Raw genomic sequence first — 20,297 nt, 5'->3', positions numbered from 1 at the left:
GGGCGGGAGGGAACGGAACCGATTGGCGGGAGGTGCGGAAGCCGAGCGGGGAGCCGGGTCCGGGGAGGAGCTTCTGAGAGAGCCCTCCCGCCGGCGGGCCGCGCAGGCAGGTGGAGGGGGCGCGGGGGGCCGTAGGCGGGGGGTCGGGAGACGTCCCGCTGCCCCTCGGTGTGGGCCGCCGCGGACCGAGGCCGGGCGCGTGGGCTGCGGGGCGCCGCGCGGGGGCGGGGAGCGCGCGGGGTGGAGGTGTCAGTCCGAGGCGCATGCGTGCGGGGCGGGCCTATATATTGGGTTGGCGCCGGCGCCAGCTGAGAGCCCAGCGGCGGGTCCGGCGGTGAGGAGGTGCGGGCTGCGGGGGGAAGAAAGCCCCCTCCTTCGGCGGCTTCGTTCCCGGCGGGAGCCCGAGGGGGGCAAGGGGCGCGCTGAGACTGGGCGGCTGGTGGGGCTGGCTCCCCGCGTCCGGTGCCCGTCGGGGCCTCTGGCAGGGGGTCGGGGGGCGACGGGGGTGGAGGGCTCCCCTGAGTGCCCAGCCCCGGGAAACTCCCCTCGGCTACGGGCTTCTCTCCCACCCCCATTTGGGGAGCCATCCCGCGGGAGAGGATGGGTGTCTGGGTCCCCTTCACGGGGAGAGAAGTCCCGAACAGCAGTTCCCGGTCTTTAATTAACAACCTCTTTCTTTCACTGTCACCCCCACCTGGAGCTGGGGTCCCGGCGCCCCTCTAAGCGACGGGCAGGCCCGGGTGGGGGTAGGAGGGGAAGGGCGCGACCAGCCCGCTCCCTCCGCCCCTTGCCGCCCCGCCACCCCGCTCTCCAAATTGGCGCGGAACCGGCTTCTCCACAGCCTCTCGCGGCGCAGCGGGGACGGAGGGAGTGGGGGCGCTGTCTCACCCCACTCGCGGGGGAGGGGAGGGTGCAGAGAAGACCCATTTGGGGAGACCTTCCTCCCTGCGCTTTGGGGTGCTGGGGTGTGCTTTGTAAATATTTGAAGACTCCACTTGCATCCTGGCTGTACAGTCGGTGGGGGAAATGCAGGCTTGTGTCCAAAATTGACGCCATGAGAGAGCGAATGTGGTGCCGGACAGCAGGGCGGGGGGTGGGGGGGATGTCGGACCACCGCCGGGGGCTTAGCCGCAGCCTCCGGGTCGGCGTCCACTGGGCACTCGGAGGGATGGCGATGTGTTTGACTCGTTCTCTCTCCCCCCTCCAGAGGTTTCCTACACCTGGAGAGAAGGATGTCAAGACGCAGGTAACATTATTTGTCTTGGAGATGTGTTTCCGTGTTAGCTGCGGTCTTTGAGACGCATGATCTACTAATTAAGCGTTCTTTTTAAAAATCCACCACAGCAGCCGTTTACAAGCTAAGCAGCAGCCCCAGCCCAGCCAGACTGATTCCCCCCAAGAAGCCCAGATAATTCAGGCCAAGAAGAGAAAAACAGCCCAGGTGAGTTCAGGGGAGAGGAGAGGAGAGGAGAGGAGACTGCTTGCTGGGACCTAGTGTAACAGCCGCCTTTTCTGTTTTTCAGGATGTCAGAAAGAGGAGAGAGGAGAAGGTCGCCCAGAAACACCAGTATGAGATTAGGGTAAGGCAGAACCGGGCGGGCTGGGCTTGGCTTTGCAGTAGGTTCGCCTGACACTGTTACCTGCTGCCCCTAGAGGTCAGCAGGGAGGCGCTTCTCTTAAGGGCGGTTTGTATGTGCCTGAATCCTGCTCAAGTTTGCCTTGAAGCAGCTGGTTCCTCTTTCTGAATTCCTCCTCGGAGCTGAGCTGCCCAGTGCACCGGGGCCCGCCTAATCTGCCCCATGTACTGCTCTTTGTTCCCCTGTGGCTAGAATGGAGGGTCCTCATAGCTGCTCCTTGAGGCGCAAATAGGATGCGAGGTCACTGACAACTGGCACGCAGCCCTCTGCTACCCCAGTCCTCCTGTGTGTTGTAAAGGAAACTTTAGAGACAGTGGCTCTCTGTGAAACCAGCATTGATCGGGGGAAAGGGGCCTTTAAGTGGGACTTAAGTAATTGATTCCACTTGCCTACACTTTTAAGGTTTTGCCTGAAAGTAATCTAAGGTATCAGAGCAAGATTAACTGGGGGGGGGGGGGGGGAGGCACGTGGGGAAGCTTTTTATAAAACAAGGTGCCCTTGCCACTATTGATAAATAACGGAGCAGTTTTAGAAATCTGTAAGTTATTAGTATCTGACTACAGATGCATTGTTATTCCTCCATTCTCCCAATACGTAATGTCTTGTATTTCTAGAATTGTATTTTGTTGTCTAAAACAGCCTGCCAGTTCTTTATGAAAATTGATGAGCTATACGACTTATTTATAAAATATAAGTAGAACTGCCAACTTACTACATTGTCAACATGTTAGCTAGCAGTGGTTTGGGGAAAACTGTACACTGTTTAGAAATACTAGCTTCCATTTATGAAAGATCTCAGATAAAAGCTGGTTTCCTATTGCACAGATATTCTTTTTCTCTTTTAAATGACAGAACTGTTGGCCACCTGCATTATCTGGGGGGATCAGTCCTTGCATTATCATTGAAACACCCCACAAAGAAATAGAAACAAGTGACTTCTCCAGATTTACAAATTATAGATTTAAAAATCTTTTTATTAATCCTTCACCTTTGCCAGATTTAAGGTAAGAAAACTTTCAGTAATTTAATATCAGAGATTAAAATTGTTCTGATTTCATAAATGGCATTACTTTATTTTTTGCCTTCATTATAAGATAGAAAAACTTGTAAAAAATTGCTTTCTTTACTGATACGCATATATAATCTGACTAGTGCTATTTGCAAATGATAGAGGAATTTTAAACATTGATTCTATAGTTATTTTCATTTGCTTGCTGAGTACTGTAAGCCTTATCAGAACTGAATCACCTTCTTAATGGAGTTTAAAGAATTTATCTAAATTGTTAAGATGGAAACATTTTAACATGTATCATTTGATATATCAATCCCATCTATTTGTTACCACGCTTAGTAAGGTCTATACTTTTTTCTAGTTAATGAACAGGACTAGGAAGTACAGCTTATACAAAACCTCTAGTAATTTAGAGTCACTGTAGGTGACTCTATTATTGGTGAACTAGTTGGAGTTGGTTGACACTTGTCTCTACTGGGATCATAAGCTTTAAATATTTGCCTTTTTAGTATTGCTCTTGAGAAAACATGGCTATCTTAAACAGGATTATTATAATAGATTTCAAAAGAATGTTTTTTTTTGTTCCCATCAACTTAGATTATCATAATCCAGGTTTTTGCTGTATAATTTCAGGTTTCTACCTTTTCATGCTAAAAGGTAGATAAACTACTGTAAGGGTGTCTCCTATCAAGTTCTGAATTGAAAGTTGGATTTCAGTGTCTTAAAGTTGAATTTTTTCCAATGTAAAACATAGCTTGTATATTATGTAAACCACACAATTATTTCTTTTTACCCTTTTTCCATAGCTGGGGATGTTCGAATGATGTTTGGCTAAACATGTTAAAGAAAGAGACCCGGTATGTTCATGACAAACATTTTGAAGTTCTGCATTCTGACTTGGAACCACAAATGAGGTCAATACTTCTAGACTGGCTTTTAGAGGTATGTTCCAGCAATACAAATTTCCCTTCTCTGTATGATGGAAAATAGACGTAAATGTGCTTTTCATGTGTGCCCTCATGGTGTATTATCCATTGCCAGCAGCCACCTTGTTTGGGGGTACTTACTGTAGTTGATAGTACCGAAATGGAAAATGTCTGTAAGAGTAAGATCATGAGGACACAGCCACTACATCTCACACAACCCAAACCCAATTCAGAATTCTTGATATTAGGGTATTGCTGTGTACCCGACGCTGTTCAAGGTGTTGAGGGTATTCAAGATGAATAGAATATATAGTTGACAAGGTTTTGAATTCTGCTGTGCAGTGTTGTGCCTTTAATCTAAAGGAATAAGAGTGATCCTGAGTCCCTACAGATGTGTGCCGGAACTGTTTAAGCCCACTCGCTACTACTGAGAAAGTGATTACTTACATTGAAGACAAACTGATTATTGCTCTGTAGCTTCCCTATTAAAGTAGATAGAAATGATATATTCTAAGGGAGAAAACCATAGCCTTTTTGGTGGAGTAGCACTTGGCAGAGTAGATCTGCCAGAAGCTGTTCAGAAAAGTCTTTAAGACTACAAAATGTTCGAGTCAGGTTATCTTAATTCCTTATTCTGACTAGAAAGGTAGATTGTTTTTTAATCATGTGGTTATAAGGTGATTGGGTTTTTATTTTAAGTGTCTTGTGATCATGAAAGCAATCTAAGCACAATTATGTTGGTTTTGCTTTCTTTTCTTTTTTACATTTCATTGATTTTTATCTAGTGATTGTCTATCAAATGTATTCCTATTTTCCCTTAAATATATGATTATGTATGCAAAACTGTACAGAATATATTAAGACAAATCCAACAGTGTTAAATTCTACTTTGTCTTAGTATAGAGGGTGGGGCAAAAGTAGGTTTAGAGTTGTTCATATGGAAAATAATAAACTATCGAGTAGTTGGGTAAACCTACTTTTGCCCAGCCCTCTATCCTTTCATTATTTGAAAGATGTTTCAGCATTTAAAAAGCTATTTATTACCTTAACCTATTTATTACCTAGTTTAAATCATAAGATCTCACTATATGTGGAGGATATTTTTTGAAGTTCAGTGTCCATATCTGATTTTAAGACATGAAGTAAACCAGTAGTAAATCTCCTTAACACAGTTGATCAGACCCTCTACGCCTGTTTTCTTATCTTCAAAACGGGGGTAACGGCCCCTACAGCATGGAATTTTGGGAATTAAAAGCTTCTCTGATAAATGTGGAAATGACAGATACTATTATTAATAATGAAATGGGGGAATTCCCATTACAGTCCTAATTTTATATATGATAAAAGAGTTTATCACCAATGGTATTCATTCAGTTGTCTTCTACAATTTTAGCCAGTACAGTAAAACATGAAAAATAAATGACATAAAAACATTGAAAGGAACACCATTGTCATTTAATCTAAAGTGAGAAGAGAATCAGTTGGAACTATTAGGATAAGAATATAAACTAAGCATGAAAATTTACCTATCTGTCAGCAATAAACAATTAGGAAATTAATAGAAAAAAGTTCTCATAGTAAAAATAAAATGTATCTGGGAATAAATTCATTTTTTAAGTCCGTATGGAAAAAAACTATAAAATAAGAGTAAATGCAGACAACAGATTTGTTTATCCTATCACTGCATGTTATTTTTCTCCCCAATCTTAACTTTGGTATCCTAAAAAGAAAAGCTGGGTTTATAAAAGTATTGTAAGGTATGCTAAGACACAACTTTCTAATTTGGAGAAATTCATGGAGTAATATTTAAACCTTGGGGTTCTTGTCTAGGTATGTGAAGTATACACACTGCATAGGGAAACATTTTACCTTGCGCAAGACTTTTTTGATAGATTTATGTTGACACAAAAGGATATAAATAAAAATATGCTCCAACTCATCGGAATTACCTCATTATTCATTGCTTCCAAACTTGAGGTAAGTTCTCAAAATTTATTCAGAGACATATTTACCGACCCAGGTTTTAAAATCAACACATCAATTCCATAAACACTACTACTTTGATATTAACTCCTTAGGGAAGATGAGTGGGTTTTTCCATATTTTCTGAACATTATGATTTAGATAAATATTATAGTTCCCTTTTAGTATTCAAGCCTATTATAAGTTTCCGGTTTAAATTCTGGAATTAGTATCTAGGTCAAATGTTCCATGGCTCATTCTGCCAAACAGAATACACTGATGCTGTCCCTATATACAGAATTATGGCACTTGGACCCAATAGAATGGTCTTTGAAAACTGATTAACCAATCAAATGAAATGCTTTATTGGGTTAAAAGAATATTTTTGTATCTGATGGTGGTGCCAGGATAGAAGGCAACTCCTTTCCTGCTTGAGATTTTCCTTCACACAATCTCAATATGAATATGAGTATCATTAGTACCTTCATCTGAAATCTTTGAAGCCTGTGTTTGGAGGACTAAATCATGCATTGATTTCCATAAGTGTATTTTTTTCTTCCAAATTTGCCTTTTGAGCTTTAAGAGATATCTCCAAATTCTGCCAAATTTGGTGACTAAGTTTGTATTCAGTCAATTCTGAACTGAAATAATACTTTGTTTCAGATATCTTTCTAGACTGAAATCTTCATATTTAGCCTGTTCTCATCTGGCAGGCATCTTTTCTGCTCATTTGACCATCCTAGTTCTCTGGACTGTTAAAGCAGACCTGTTATCAGCCAACTACACAAACCATCCTTTTGTATTAGTGTAAAGGAAATGTTTTCAGTTTCTAGAACTCACTGGTTGAGTGTTTTGTTTTATTCTGACCAATGTAATAGGCAATCTTAAAACAAAAGTGGCTTTTTGTGTTTTAACTGAAATGACTGTTTAAAATACTGATGTTTATTAACTGCAATTCAAGATCAATTCCATGAAAATAAGTCTCATTTAATATAGTTGGCTAATTTAGACCTAGCTATGAAAGATACCTTTAAATGTACGGTTGCTTTGGCTATTGTAGAATTATTTTACTAAGATTTTCCTTTGTGAACCTGTCCTTAAAAGTGAAGCCTGGCTCTAGCTGGCTTGGCTCAGTGAATAGTGTCGGCCTATGAACTGAAGGGTCCCAGGTTCGATTCTGGTCAAGGGCACATGCCTGGGTTGCGGGCTCAGTCCCCAGTGTGGGGCGTGCAGGAGGCAGCCAATCGACATTCCTCTCTCTCCCCCCATCTCCTTTCCTCTCTGAAATCTATTATATATATAAAATGAAGCCTGTAGGTAGTTTTTATATAATTCTTTTGTTCTTACCTCAATCTCAACTGTGCTTAACACTAATTTTAAAATCCATTTTAAAGGAAATCTATGCTCCTAAGCTCCAAGAGTTTGCTTATGTCACTGATGGTGCTTGCAGTGAAGAGGATATCTTAAGGATGGAACTCATTATATTAAAGGTAATAATTGTATCTTTTATTCTAGTTGCAATTTAATAACAGTAATTACTATTGAATCTCAAATACTATAATGTAAATAATCAAAACTGAGGTTTTAGTATTAGGATCCAGTTCTAAGAGGCTAATGCAAAATATTGACAATGTTATGGATGAAAGAAGAATTTGCTTAACCTATTTTCTATTTTTCTGTATCAAGTTTCTATATTGAGAATATACTATTTTCTTAATTTAAGTAATTATGGATATTTTCAAAACATATAGTTAGTAGTTAGCATATAATATATATAAATGAATTCCAACAATGATTCCCAGACCTTAGTCATTTTCCTTTTCTTCCAGCAAACAGAAAATAGAATTATTTCACTGCCTTTTTTTCTATATGCAGAGAAAGGGCTATTAATAGAAAAATGGAGAAGAGAAGCATAAAAGTATTTAATTAGGCCTTCAATTAGAGATTAAAGAGTGAATATAAACTACTAGAAAGTATGTTTTTAAATTTGGACATCATGGGTTTATTAATAGGATATACAAAACCTAATCAATATGACTTTTATTTACAAATTATCTTAAGTTATGTTTACAAACTAAACATTCGGGTAGCTCTGTTAGAATGGGATCTTGACATGTTGATACTGTTTTAATAATAAAATTATCCAGATTCAGACTTGTAGTACAAGGAGGATGTAAAGGGAAGATGGCATTCTCTGGGCAGTTCCACAGGTGTTAAGGCCCTCTGCTTTCTCCTAATTATTTTGGACTTCTTATAAATGGTAAAGTCTCAGGGCTTCACGGAGGGAAAGATGTCATTGGAGATTACAGAAATAAGAAGAAGTTTAGAATCAATTCTTAGATGATCTAAATGGAATTTGTTGTGGAGTCACTGAATACAATTAAAAGAGTAGTTTTAATGAAGTATAGAACAAATTTGGAAGACCAGTGACTGCAAGAAATGAGAAAAGCAGTAATGAAAAATAGGCTGAATGAACTTTGTAAATAAAGACAACTGAGAATAAAACAGTCTATGTCAATAATAGATTACAACACACAAGCAGCTTTAGATTGTGAGGTATCTATAAATATCTTGAATAAAAATAAATGGAGTCAGAATGATAAAACTCCTAGAAAAAAAATGAGCCTAAAAACATAAAGTTTCTTAAATGGCTATCTTAGAAAGTAGCTATACAATGTGGTATCTATGTACCTACATTTATTAACAGGCATTTTAATTTCATTTAACAGGCTTTAAAATGGGAACTTTGTCCTGTAACAGTCATCTCCTGGCTCAATCTCTTCCTTCAAGTTGATGCTCTTAAAGATGCTCCTAAAGTTCTTCTACCTCAGTATTCTCAGGAAAAGTTCATTCAGATAGCTCAGGTATTGACATTGTTATTGAGTATATGCTAATATTAATTACAGGTTTTGTTTAGCTTTTTAAAAAATTGATTGATTTGAAAGAGAGAAACATCAATTAGTTGGGGGTCGAACAACCCTTTCACAGGGGTCGCCTAAGACAATCGGAAAACACATATATAATTACATATTGTTTTTGTGATTAATCACTATGCTTTAATTTTGTTCAGTTTGTAAAAATGAAAATACATCCTGCCCTAACCGGTTTGGCTCAGTGGATAGAGCATCGGTCTACGGACTGAAGGGTCCCAGGTTCAATTCCGGTCAAGGGCATGTACCTTGGTTGCGGGCACATCCCCAGGGGGAGTGTGCAGGAGGCAGCTGATCGATGTTTCTAACTCTCTATCCCTCTTCCTCTCTGTAAAAAGTCAATAAAAGATATTTAAGAAAAAGAAAATATATCCTGCATAGCAGATATTTACATTATGATTCATAACAGTAGCAAAATTACAGTTATGAAGTAGCAACGAAAATAATTTTATGGTTGGGGGTCACCACAACATGAGGAACTATATTAAAGGGTCGCGGCATTAGGAAGGTTGAGACCTACTGTTCTATATGATTATCTTTTATATTTGAATACACAGGGAACCTATTTTACATGTTAGAATTAAAATCACCTTAGTTACATTTTTTAAAAATTTAAGTTCCAACTAAATATTCCTAGACCATCATATAAGAGATGTTCTAACAAAGTAACTAAAGGAGGGTTCCATTCCTTCCTGTCTACTTCTCAGTGTGTGTAAAATAGGTACTGTGTATTCAAAACGGTGTTACTGAGTTGATATTTTATGTCTCCTAAATACTTTGTACTTCTGCTTTTTCCTTTGTCAGCTTTTAGATCTGTGTATTCTAGCCATTGATTCATTAGAGTTCCAGTACAGAGTACTGGCTGCCGCCGCCTTGTGCCATTTTACCTCTATTGAAGTCGTTAAGAAAGCCTCAGGTAAGTCATTATTTTACCTTATCTGTTCACAACTTTTAAAGAGACTATTAATTTATGAACTCTAGCATGCTGCTAAACAGAAACTTAAAATTTTAATGGAAAAATTTTAGCAGTGTAGTGATTACCTTCCTTTCTGCTAGTTCTAATCCTCAGTGTCTATCCACAAACAAAAATAAGGTCAAATGGAATTTAAATCCATTTGAAGTTAATCATGATTATAGTTCTGCTTTAAGAGTTCTTTGGGTTTTGATCATTTTAATTTCCTATGTAGAAGGTACTGGTTAAGAAGCTCGAAGTCTTTTTCCTCCCTCAAAATAGTCATATGTAGTTTGAGAGTCATAATCTGTTTTGACTTGCTAAAACTTACTGATTTTGGCTTCTTCTTTGAAATGAGTTTTAATATAGCTATCCTTCAATTTGGAAGCAGGAACAAATTCATTAGGCATATATTAGATACTTTCTGATGCAACCTTACATTTTGCTAACTTTTCTCTTCCTAGGTTTGGAATGGGAAAGCATTTCTGAATGTGTAGAGTGGATGGTGCCCTTTGCCAGTGTAGTAAAAAGTGCTAGTCCAGTGAAGCTGAAGATGTTTAATAAGATTTCTGTGGAAGACAGACACAATATCCAGACACACACAAATTACCTGCCTATGCTGGTATGTTTCTCGTGGGGTTTCTTGGTCTTATTACCTAGTAAGTCACTAAAACTATGACAGTAAGGATTGATACAGAATAAAGGAATAGAAAGTTCTAATGGACACAGTGATTAACTTTGAAGTCAAAGCAAGATTTGTGAAGTTTCTTAAGATCAATGCCAATAGTCTACTTTGAGTTTAAAAAAATAGTTACAGCAGTTCAAACTGCTGAACCTTACACTGTGACCAAGTTGCAAAGACATAAAATACACCATTGTAAATAGACCCAGAGACCTAGAAGCATCCAACAGACTATCAAACCTCAGAGGGAAGGCAGGGGAGAGTGGGGGAAAAGAGATCAACCAATTAACTCATATGTGCATAACCCATAGACACCGACAATAGGGTAGTGAAGGCCTGGTGTGGGGAGCAAGGGGGTCATATGTAATACTTTCAACAATAAAGCTTTTTGAAAAAGTAAAAATAAAACAATTAAAATTTAAAAAGACATGCTCATTTCCTTTATATATACCTCTCTACATCTATTATCTATTTGTATCTATATTTTCCATAACTGGGGCGGGGGGAGAGACCATTATATTAGGCCTAAGCAGCCTCAATTTAGTATCCAGAAATCTGGTTTGACTTTATTTTACTATGTCAGTACTTTACCTTAGCTGCTAATCTCTGCATTTCTTCACATGTGCAGGAGGAAGTCAATTACGTAAACACCCTCAGGAATGGGGGACAACTGTCACCAGTGTGCAATGGAGGCATCATGACACCACCGAAGAGCACTGAAAAACCATCAGGAAAACACTAAGGAAGATAACTAAGCTGACAAATATTCACTGAGTTTTGGGTAAAATGTCATTAAAATGTACTAAAGTTTTACAGGAAAATAGTGCCAGAAATACCCTAGCGAATTCAGAAATTTCAATGCCATTCTTCGATTTAAAAAAACTATGTAAAATTGGCACTAAGAAATGTATTTCATGTCAGCTGTTTAAAGAAACAGCAGGCCTTGTTTACAAAAAGTTAATTCCCAAGGTGACTGGCTAGAAGCCAGCCACAATTTATGCCATAAAATTTTTCTGATCCAGTGTTACTATTTTGATGGACTAGGAATTTTATCATTAAAATCTTAGGCTAGACAAGTGCTACCTTAAAGAGTACATTAAGTGATACAGTACTTTGAATCTAGTTTTTAGATTCTCAAAATTCATATATCCTTGCTTAGTGCAATTTGGTTCTTGAAAATAAAATTAAGTATGTTTACAAAGGTTTAGTTTTGTGATAAGGTGACTAATTTTCTATAGCTGCTGTAGCGAGCTATTATAAAACTTGAATTTTTATAAATGGTGAACTTTAAAAATGTTTTTTTAACTAGTTTATTTGCCTTGCCATACATAACATTTTTAACCAGTAAGGCTAAGAACATGGTGTTTAAACTGCGCTGTAAACAGTGGGAATACCAAAGAAATTATAAACAATGTAAATGCTGTGGCTCCTACTTGGGGCTTCGACACACAGGTTGCTTTATAGTAACTTTTTTGTACATCACAATTTGAATGAAAAAACTTAAGTACCCTTTCAAACTATTTATATGAGAAAGTCACTTTATTATTCTAAGGCAGTGGTCGCCAATCTCTCGGACCTCACGGGCCACCTGTTGGCGACCGCTGCTCTAAGGTATCCCTAAGGATTTTTTTTTTTTTTTTTTAGTGTGACTAAGGCTTTATTTCCATTTGCAAAACTGCTAAGGTCCTTTTTAAATTCCTACATGAGTTAAGGACAGTGTCAAAGTGATCAAGCTTAACACCTGACCTAGACTTCTATTAAGGCAGAAAAGTATTAAATGTATACCAATTCCCAGCCATCTATTTATTTAAAAAACAAACAAGTCAACTTCACATAAGCTGGTATATAGACTAATTCTACATAAATGTTTTTGAAAAAATGAAATTTCAGCATCAAAAGTGGATTTAATTAGAAAACAAATTATAGTAGATTGTTTGTTACTAGACATGTGAATCTCTTCTCTGAAGAAATTATAAACTTGAGCTATTATGGCATGAAATCTTCTGTATAGTTTGTTTTTAAATTGTTTCAGTATTTTTGTCTGGAAAGAAAACACCACTAAACGTGTATATATGTATTATATATAAACTTCATCTTTTAATACTGTTTATATTTAGCCTATTGTTTAAAAAATAAAAGTTAAAAAATTTTAACTGCTTAAAAGTAAAGTTTTGCCATTGCTTGTAGAAACTTTTTTTTCCTCCTCTGCGCTGCCAGCTGTAACACTTCTTCTGGGTTGCTTGCGTTCAATTCTGTCTGACCGATGGCTTTGATCTTCCAAAATAGAAAAGTGAGGTTATTAGAGGTCTGGTAAAAAATAAAGTCTTGCTAACATATACACACATAAAACTACTTACTGGTACAGTAGAAGTTATAGCAAGGTGGGGGTTAGATGGGCAAATCATATGTGGCCTTATAGGCCACTGTATGGACTTAATGTGTGAGATAAGAAACCATTTAAAGGTCTAGAGTAGAGAGATGACATGATCTAATATTTTAATTGAAATAAACTAGATGCAAAAGCTCATGATCAAAATAGGATCTTTTAAAAAAACACTAGTAACCAACTTTTGGAAGTAATAGACACACAAAATCTTTTTTTGTTGGTACAATTCTTAAGTATATTATTGAAGCAAGACACACAATAACTTACCGCAATTTGTCTTTTATCTGTTTCTCCTCTTTTGTGATGAAGATCTAAATGAGTTAAGAATAATAAATCTAATACTATTAAAAACCACAACAGAATTTCAACTTTTTTAGGTTTGGTTTAGAAGATACACACTATTAAATACTTCTTTAATTTACAGAAATGAACTGTACTAATATCACATGTGATATTAGATGAAAGGATACAAGTCAAGTATTCCAAAATGGTAACATCCCATATGTAGTCATAGTAGGAGTCCATAGCATCATGACTGAAAAAGACAGAATTCAGTTAACTTCCTTTTAAGCAGAAAAATTGCAACGTTACATATTTTTTTAAATCATGCATACCTGTTTTGTTCCTGTAGTGATTTAAAGGCTGTTTTGTAGTCAATTTCTCTGAGGAACTGACATAAAATTGCCACCTACATGAACAAATAAGGATTTGAAAATGGTTTAAGGTAACTAGTGTGAACAATAACTCCTGGTTTTAAAGGGGAAATCTGTAACGATTCTTGTATCAAGAATATATCATTTAAAAGGCCTTCCTGTTCACCCCGAGGGATTGGCTCATGATGGATTCCATCCAATTTCAATTGCAAAAACCTTTATACAAACAACTGTCTGCCCAGTATTTTCTTCCTCTAGTTTTTAGGGGTTTATTTGAATGAGAAACTGGTAAAAAACCAGATAAAAAAAACTGAAGGGAATGGAAAACTGCCAAACAACATTTTCATGACATTCAAGGACATAAGAACATGCTTAAACCTTGACAGATGGCAAACACAGAGCTCATTTTGGCAAAATTTAGGCTGCCGGTCTGCTTAACCTAAAGCAGATCCACTTCAATCAAGTATGTAGGTCATAATTCTTATTTCTTTCTAAAGTATTTTTAATTTAAAAAAAAATAATTCACAGACCATGAAATTCACCCTTTTAGAGTGCACAATTCAATGGTTTTTAGTATATTTACAAAGTCGAGCAACCATCACAAGTATCAAATATCCTCCCTTCCGGTCTCCTTCCCATCCTCTCCCCTGCAAAAACTCCATACCCATTGACATCACTCTCCATTCCTTGTCGCCCCCAGTCCTTGGCAACCACTACTCTATATTCTGACTGTATGGATGTGCCTCTGGCTAAACATTTCATATTGATGGAATTATACAACAGCCTTTTGTAGCTGTCTTTTCACTCAATATTAATACTTGTAAGATTCATCCCTGTTTTAGCATGTATCAGTACATCATCCTTTTTTATGACAGAATAATATGCCATTGTATAGACATCAAATTTTTATCCATCAGCTAACAAACACTGGGTTGTTTCCAACTTTCTGGCTACTATAAATAATGCTGCTGTGAACATACATGTACAAACTTTTCTGTGAACATGTTTTCTATTTTCTTGGTCTTATACAGGAAAGGAAGTGCTGGGTCATATGGTAATTATACTTTTAATTTTTTGAGGAAATGCCAAGCTTTTTCCAAAAGGTTGCCCCGTTTTATATTCCTATCAGCGTAATTTCTCCACATCTTTACAAAGATTGTTTCTGTCTTTGAATTAACGGCCATATTAGTGAGTATGAAGTGGCATCTTAATGTAGTATTGATCTGCATTTTCCTAATAACTAATGTACATATCTACTCTTAAATATAAGAAAACACACTTGAGGATGTTTATTTTCCACTTAGGAGGCTTAAAGACCAATCTTCTTTCATTTTAAATAAATTCTATAAAGCAGTGGTCGCCAACCCAACCGGTGGTCCGTGAGGTCCGAAAGGTTGGTGACCGCTGGTTTAAGGAAACCTTTGGAGCAGCGGTCGCCAACCAGTGGTCCATGACCACTGGTGGTCTGTAAGGTCTGAAAAGTTGGCAACCGCTGCTATAAAGAACTAAAAAAAACTTAAATATGCCAAATTCTTAAATACCATAAACTTAAGCAATAGTAAGGAAAATAAAAGCTATTTCCCAGTCCAATGCTTTCTATTTACTATAAACTCTAATATACAGGAAAATAAACCAACATCAAAATATTAAACTAACCTGTGTGTGGCAATTCAGCAAAGAACAACACTTTATCATTCTTTTTATTACCTATAAAAACAATTTGGATTATTTTAAGAAACTAACATCAATTATAACAAATGTACTGTTCTGATATGGGATGTGAACAGTGGGAGAGTTTGTACACGACTGGAGGTTGTACATTTTTACAGAACTCCCAACCACAGCAGAATACACATTTGTTTTTTAAAGTATACAGGGAACATTTACTAAGATATATGTGATAGCTGATACAAAGCAGGTATATGAGAACTCTAACTTTTTCTCCATTTCTATGAATCTAAAACTGTTCTAGCCCTAGCCAGTTTGGCTCAGTATCGGATAAAGGGTCGGCCTGCAGACTGAAGGGTCCCAGGTTCAATTCCGGTCAAGGGCACATGCCCGGGTTGAGGGCTCAATCCCCAGGAGGCAGCCAATCAGTGATTCTCTCTCATCATTGATGTTTCTACTCTCTCTCCCCTCTCCCTTCCTCTCTGAGATCAATAAAAGTATATTTTTATAAAATTAAAAAATAAATGAAACTGTTCTAAAAAGCAATTTATTAATTTAAAAAAGTTACTGAAAATTTTTAATATTGGACAGCAATCTGATCTAAAGCAATCAGTTTGGGAGTCATCACAACAAACATAGAAATGAAAACTCACCCAAAAGGGACCCAGGAAGAGCATTTAAAGGCAGACAAGAAGAAACGCCAATAAACAACCTACCTGGTCTGTATAAACATCAGGGGGTACAGCTTTATTAAAGAAATCAGAACACACAGCTCCGGCCTGAAGGTAATAGTGAAGAGCTGCCGAATACTGATTTGTCGCTGGAGTAGAAAACAGAGATCAGAATTACCTATCACAAATTATCAGTTGGAAAAACAGACGGGCCTCTTTGGTGAAGTCAGGTGACAAAAGCAGATTCAAACCAAGATAACACTTATCCAAGAAAACACTGCAAAATATTGCCTTTTTTAAAAACTACTTTATGCCCTAGCCGGTTTGGCTCGCTGGATAGAGCATCGGCCTGCAGACTGAAGGGTCCCAGGTTCGATTCTGGTCAAGGGCATATGCCCGGGTTGCGGGCTCAATCCCCAGTGGGGGGTGTGCAGGAGGCAGCCGATCAATGATTCTCTCTCATCATTGATGTTTCTATCTCTCTCTCCCTCTTCCTTCCTCTCTGAAATCAATAAAAGTATATATTTTTTAAAAAACTACTTTAAAGAAGCAATATAATAGTTTTTGCCTTCTAAAAGTGACTACACAAAAATCTGTTTCAGATTTCTTGTCAAACTTACTAGTACAGAACTTAGTATTTGGAGGTATTTATTTCCCAAATGTCATACTTAATTTTCTGAGGTAGTTTAGAATCAGTAAATCTTTTCTGAATAGATAATAAGATCCTGATAATAAATTCTTTGGGGGGAGGGGGGGAGTGGAGGGCGAGGGGTGAAAATAAGCATTAACAATTATCAACTAGCCTGGCTGGTGTGGCTCAGTGGTTGAGCATTGATCTATGAATCAGGTTTGACTCCCAGTCAGGGCACATACCTGGATTGCAGGCTCAATCCTCAGGAGGAGGCAGCCAATCACTGATTCTCTCTCATCTTTGATGTTTCTCTCTCTCTCTCTCCCTCTCCCTTCCTCTCTGAAATCAACAAAAATATATATATATTTTTAAATCATCAACTACTGCTTCGAAAATAATATAGCGAGTGAAATAATGTAGTGAGTGTACAGATAAAATGAGACTTGGCACATACATGTGGTTTCATTATACTATCCTCTCTATTCTATTTGGAATCTTTTCTTTAAAAAACTCAACTACTAAAACACTGATCATGAAATGATACCAGTCAAAAATTTTATTTGACTTGTACAGTAACAAAAATATTCTTATCAAGTTGAAAAAAATCACATAAATGGGAGAATTATCACTGTATTCCCAAGAACACAAATAATTATCAATTATATTATTTTCACCTCTAAAAATACTACAAAAACAAAACACAAAGCAACCATACATCTCACTTACCAAAATAAATGTCTGCCTGAATAATTAACCAGGAATGGTTGTTTGGATTGATACTGCGGGCATACCGAACCAGCTCTTTCACTGTGATTGCCACAGCTTCAAAGTCCACTGACTGGAGGCTAAAGGGAAGACAATGACCAGTAAGCTCCATTTTAAGGAACAATTTCAAATTCCATACACACATTTACTAAAAACAAAAAGACTTACCCAAAATTTAGGTGACCACAAATAGTCTAAATACTACTAGTTGTAAATTTATAAAAACTAAAAACATCTAAGTCAGAGAAAGTGTGATAAGCTAATTTTTTATAAGCAGTTGAAAACAATCTGATTTTTGTTTCCTTTTTCCCAAAATGCCCAAGAAGGTTGACTAGACCACTCTAAAAAGTTCTCTTTAAATATTTTACAATATAAAGCATATAAAAGAGTTAGGATAAACACCCAGCTCCACTTTTTAGGCACAATTTACCAGTAACAAAATTAAAGTAACCCTCACAATTCTGAGGGAGGCACTATTCGTATACCCATTTTACAGATGCAGAAACTGGCACAGAAAGCAACTTGCCCAAAGTCACATACAGGTAAGTGGAGTGGCTGAGACTCCCACCCTGAGTCTGGCCAAGGGCCTCTTTGTTCATTTGTAATAAACATGCACTGAAAATAAAGCATGTACTCCCTTGGAAACAAGCCTGTCAGTGGAGGGAAGGGCCCCTAACCCATTTCTGACCCTCCCATCTCCATATGAGATATGAAGCTGTTTCCAGTCGCAAAGACTGAGATGGAAGTAAATTACTCATTCTACTGATTGCTTCCCTACCTACTGAAATCTTTCTTCACAGATGCCACTAAGAGCAATAAAATAAGGCTTAGGACCTTCCCTTCAGGCACAAAGTATGAAGACTGGGGGGAAGAGAGGGAAGGAAAGGAACATTGGTGAGGAAACAAACATGGACTCTTCTGAGTGTGTGTGTGTGCGTGCGTGCCTGTGTGTGTATGTGAAGAAAAATGTAAATGGTTTCTTCTTCCAGAAAAAGAACACTTTGCCGAACCGGTTTGGCTCAGTGGATAGAGCGTCGGCCTGCGGATTCAAGGGTCCCGGGTTCGATTCCGGTCAAGGGCATGTACCTTGGTTGCAGGCACGTCCCCACTGTGGGGCGTGCAGGAGGCAGCTGATCGATCTCTCTCATCGATGTTTCTGACTTTCTATCCCTCTCCCTTCTTCTCTGTAAAAAATCAATAAAATGCCAAAACCGGTTTGGCTCAGTGGATAGAGCGTCGGCCTGCGGACTGAGGGGTCCCGGGTTCGATTCTGGTCAAGGGCATGTACCTGGGCTGCGGGCACATCGCCAGTGGGAGATATGCAGGAGGTGGCTGATCGATGTTTCTCTCCCATCGATGTTTCTAACTCTCTATCTCTCTCCCTTCCTCTCTGTAAAAAATCAATAAAATATATTTTTAAAAAAAATCAATAAAATATATTAAAAAAAAAAAAAAAGAACACTTTTCTCCCCTAAAAAAATTCCCCCATCATCTTATTGCAATTCTCAGGTGATGAAAGTAAGGGGGGAAGATTTCTTAAAGTAATTAAAGAGCTTATGAAGGCAACTAAAAAGGGATTGGAGCCTCTGATAATCACAGTGCTAGAGGAGATCTACAAAGAATTACTTAAAATAAAAAAAATAAACATTTTCAATAGATACTTGTAAAAGAGATAAGATTCCAGAAACCTGATAGAAAGCCATTCTTTTAGCCTCGATTTTCTAAATTTTACCCACTGACAAGTCAACAGGACTACTTAGAGCTCTTCTGTTCTACCTAAGGCTGGTATACCTCAGCTCTTAAGAGTTATGCCTTATTCACAGTTTTTAAAAAGACAATTACTATTATAGAGAAATACAAAGTTAGCTATAGAATCCTAACATTGTAGCCTTTTAATCAAACTATTCAAAAGTTATCTATACCAGGCAGGATGGTCCTAAATATATAAGTAATTTAATAAAATGTAAGCTATAATACTTACTTGGGGATGGAGGATGGCCAAATAGAAATGTGTTCAGCTGTAATATCATTCACAATGTCTTCCTTAAAAGAAAAGAAAAAAAAGGCGATTTAGAAGGAAGTATATTTCAAACATTTTTAAAACAATTAAATTATGAAATACTGACCCGAACATTGTGAAGTTTGACAAAGAGTGATAAAATAATAGTCAAAACCAATGGTTCCTATAAGAAAGAAAACACAGAATCCTTAAATATTATATATTATGTTAATATTTCTCGCATCAGGATCAAGGATACCAAGTATTTTCTTCCAAAGATTCTTACTCTTTGGAATTTACTATCTACTGTAGTTTAAAACACACTAAAGATCAACTTATCTTTAATGTCAAGAAATCATGGCACAAATTTACACAAAAAATAATCATATTTAGGTGTCTGGTTTATAATGCACGAATCCTCATGACTTCGGAAGCTGAGTAAATGGATCGCATTCCACGAGTACTTCCAGCTCCCTTAAACAAACTGACTTTTATTCCTTAAAATAATAAAGGATGGAATGTAGGTTATGTCCAGTAAATTAATGACATTAACCTGATCAAACAAAAATTAAAGCTAGGCTTCACACATCTAGCCATATTATAAAGACTTCTTTGTCATTTAAAAAATACCTGTTTGTAGTCGCTAGAACATAAATTAGGTAAATGCAAAATAAACTTCTCCATTTAGATTATCATATCCTCAACACCGAAGCACATTAACAGTTCACCTAAATAATTGTGTGAGCACTCAATATTTTTTAGTTATAGTCTATAAAAATCAGCAATAGTAATTAATTGACTTTTAAGAAAACATACCCGTAATTTTTTTATAAAAGAAAGCAGTTCACTCCTACAAAAAAAAAAAAAAAATTTCATATATACATTGAAAATAAATTATAGGTGAAGATTTATTCCAAACTCTCCAGTTCTGCAAGTATAAGAATATATTTTACTGCCATACCAATGTAATCTCTATATTACTATCCAAGTATAAGCTTTCATTGATTATATTAAATAATAGTTTCTTGAAATAAACAAGGTATTTCCAAAGGTGATCATGTCAGACAAGTCCATCAGATGTCAGCACCAGCAAATTCTTACACTGTCTATCTTTATGATATATAAGGATAATGGTAGATGTTCTGGAAATAGTACAAATAGCATAAATAATAACTAAAAAAAATAAACTGATCAAAACATACCTATACATTATACCTAATGTGGATTCCCTCTGCTTTATTAAACTAACTCTGCCATCATTTCCTCGTTTGTGTTGACTGGACACACTACAGATCTGAACAACAACTTCCCAAAGGTCTTTAGCAGTCCGTCTACTTTCTTTAGGGCCTGGAAGCTCTTTGATTGTAGCTGCTAAAAGCTGTCCAAGCTATAACACAAAAACAAACAGAAAATACACAAGAGA

General features: G+C 37.5%; 2 protein-coding genes across 2 annotated transcripts in view; one reads left to right on the top strand and one right to left on the bottom strand.

Annotated features, from left to right (window-relative positions):
* The first annotated feature begins 1,038 nt into the window (after positions 1 to 1,038).
* CCNE2 (cyclin E2) lies at positions 1,039 to 12,260 on the top strand. Its single transcript, XM_081111715.1, has 10 exons — positions 1,039 to 1,441; positions 1,524 to 1,580; positions 2,490 to 2,641; positions 3,456 to 3,591; positions 5,406 to 5,552; positions 6,932 to 7,027; positions 8,267 to 8,401; positions 9,272 to 9,383; positions 9,884 to 10,041; positions 10,730 to 12,260. The coding sequence occupies exons 4-10, from the start codon at positions 3,487 to 3,489 to the stop codon at positions 10,841 to 10,843; spliced, it is 867 nt and encodes a 288-aa protein (XP_080967841.1). The 5' UTR covers positions 1,039 to 1,441; positions 1,524 to 1,580; positions 2,490 to 2,641; positions 3,456 to 3,486; the 3' UTR covers positions 10,844 to 12,260.
* Positions 12,173 to 20,297, bottom strand: part of INTS8 (integrator complex subunit 8) — a 42,936-nt gene continuing 34,811 nt past the window's right edge. Inside the window, exons 17-27 of the mRNA XM_081111716.1 lie at positions 20,077 to 20,261; positions 19,691 to 19,724; positions 19,002 to 19,058; positions 18,857 to 18,918; positions 16,837 to 16,955; positions 15,525 to 15,628; positions 14,797 to 14,847; positions 13,102 to 13,175; positions 12,958 to 13,022; positions 12,755 to 12,798; positions 12,173 to 12,375 (exon numbers count right to left, since the gene is read on the bottom strand). Of these exons, the coding sequence (XP_080967842.1) occupies positions 12,259 to 12,375; positions 12,755 to 12,798; positions 12,958 to 13,022; positions 13,102 to 13,175; positions 14,797 to 14,847; positions 15,525 to 15,628; positions 16,837 to 16,955; positions 18,857 to 18,918; positions 19,002 to 19,058; positions 19,691 to 19,724; positions 20,077 to 20,261 (912 nt within the window). The 3' untranslated portion in view covers positions 12,173 to 12,258. The remainder of the gene's footprint in view (positions 12,376 to 12,754; positions 12,799 to 12,957; positions 13,023 to 13,101; positions 13,176 to 14,796; positions 14,848 to 15,524; positions 15,629 to 16,836; positions 16,956 to 18,856; positions 18,919 to 19,001; positions 19,059 to 19,690; positions 19,725 to 20,076; positions 20,262 to 20,297) is intronic.

This window comes from Myotis nattereri (genome assembly GCF_964212035.1).
Source record: "Myotis nattereri genome assembly, chromosome: 17".
Lineage (NCBI taxonomy): Eukaryota > Metazoa > Chordata > Mammalia > Chiroptera > Vespertilionidae > Myotis > Myotis nattereri.
Note: the sequence above shows the minus strand (reverse complement) of the source record. Positions and strands in the feature narration are given on the sequence as shown.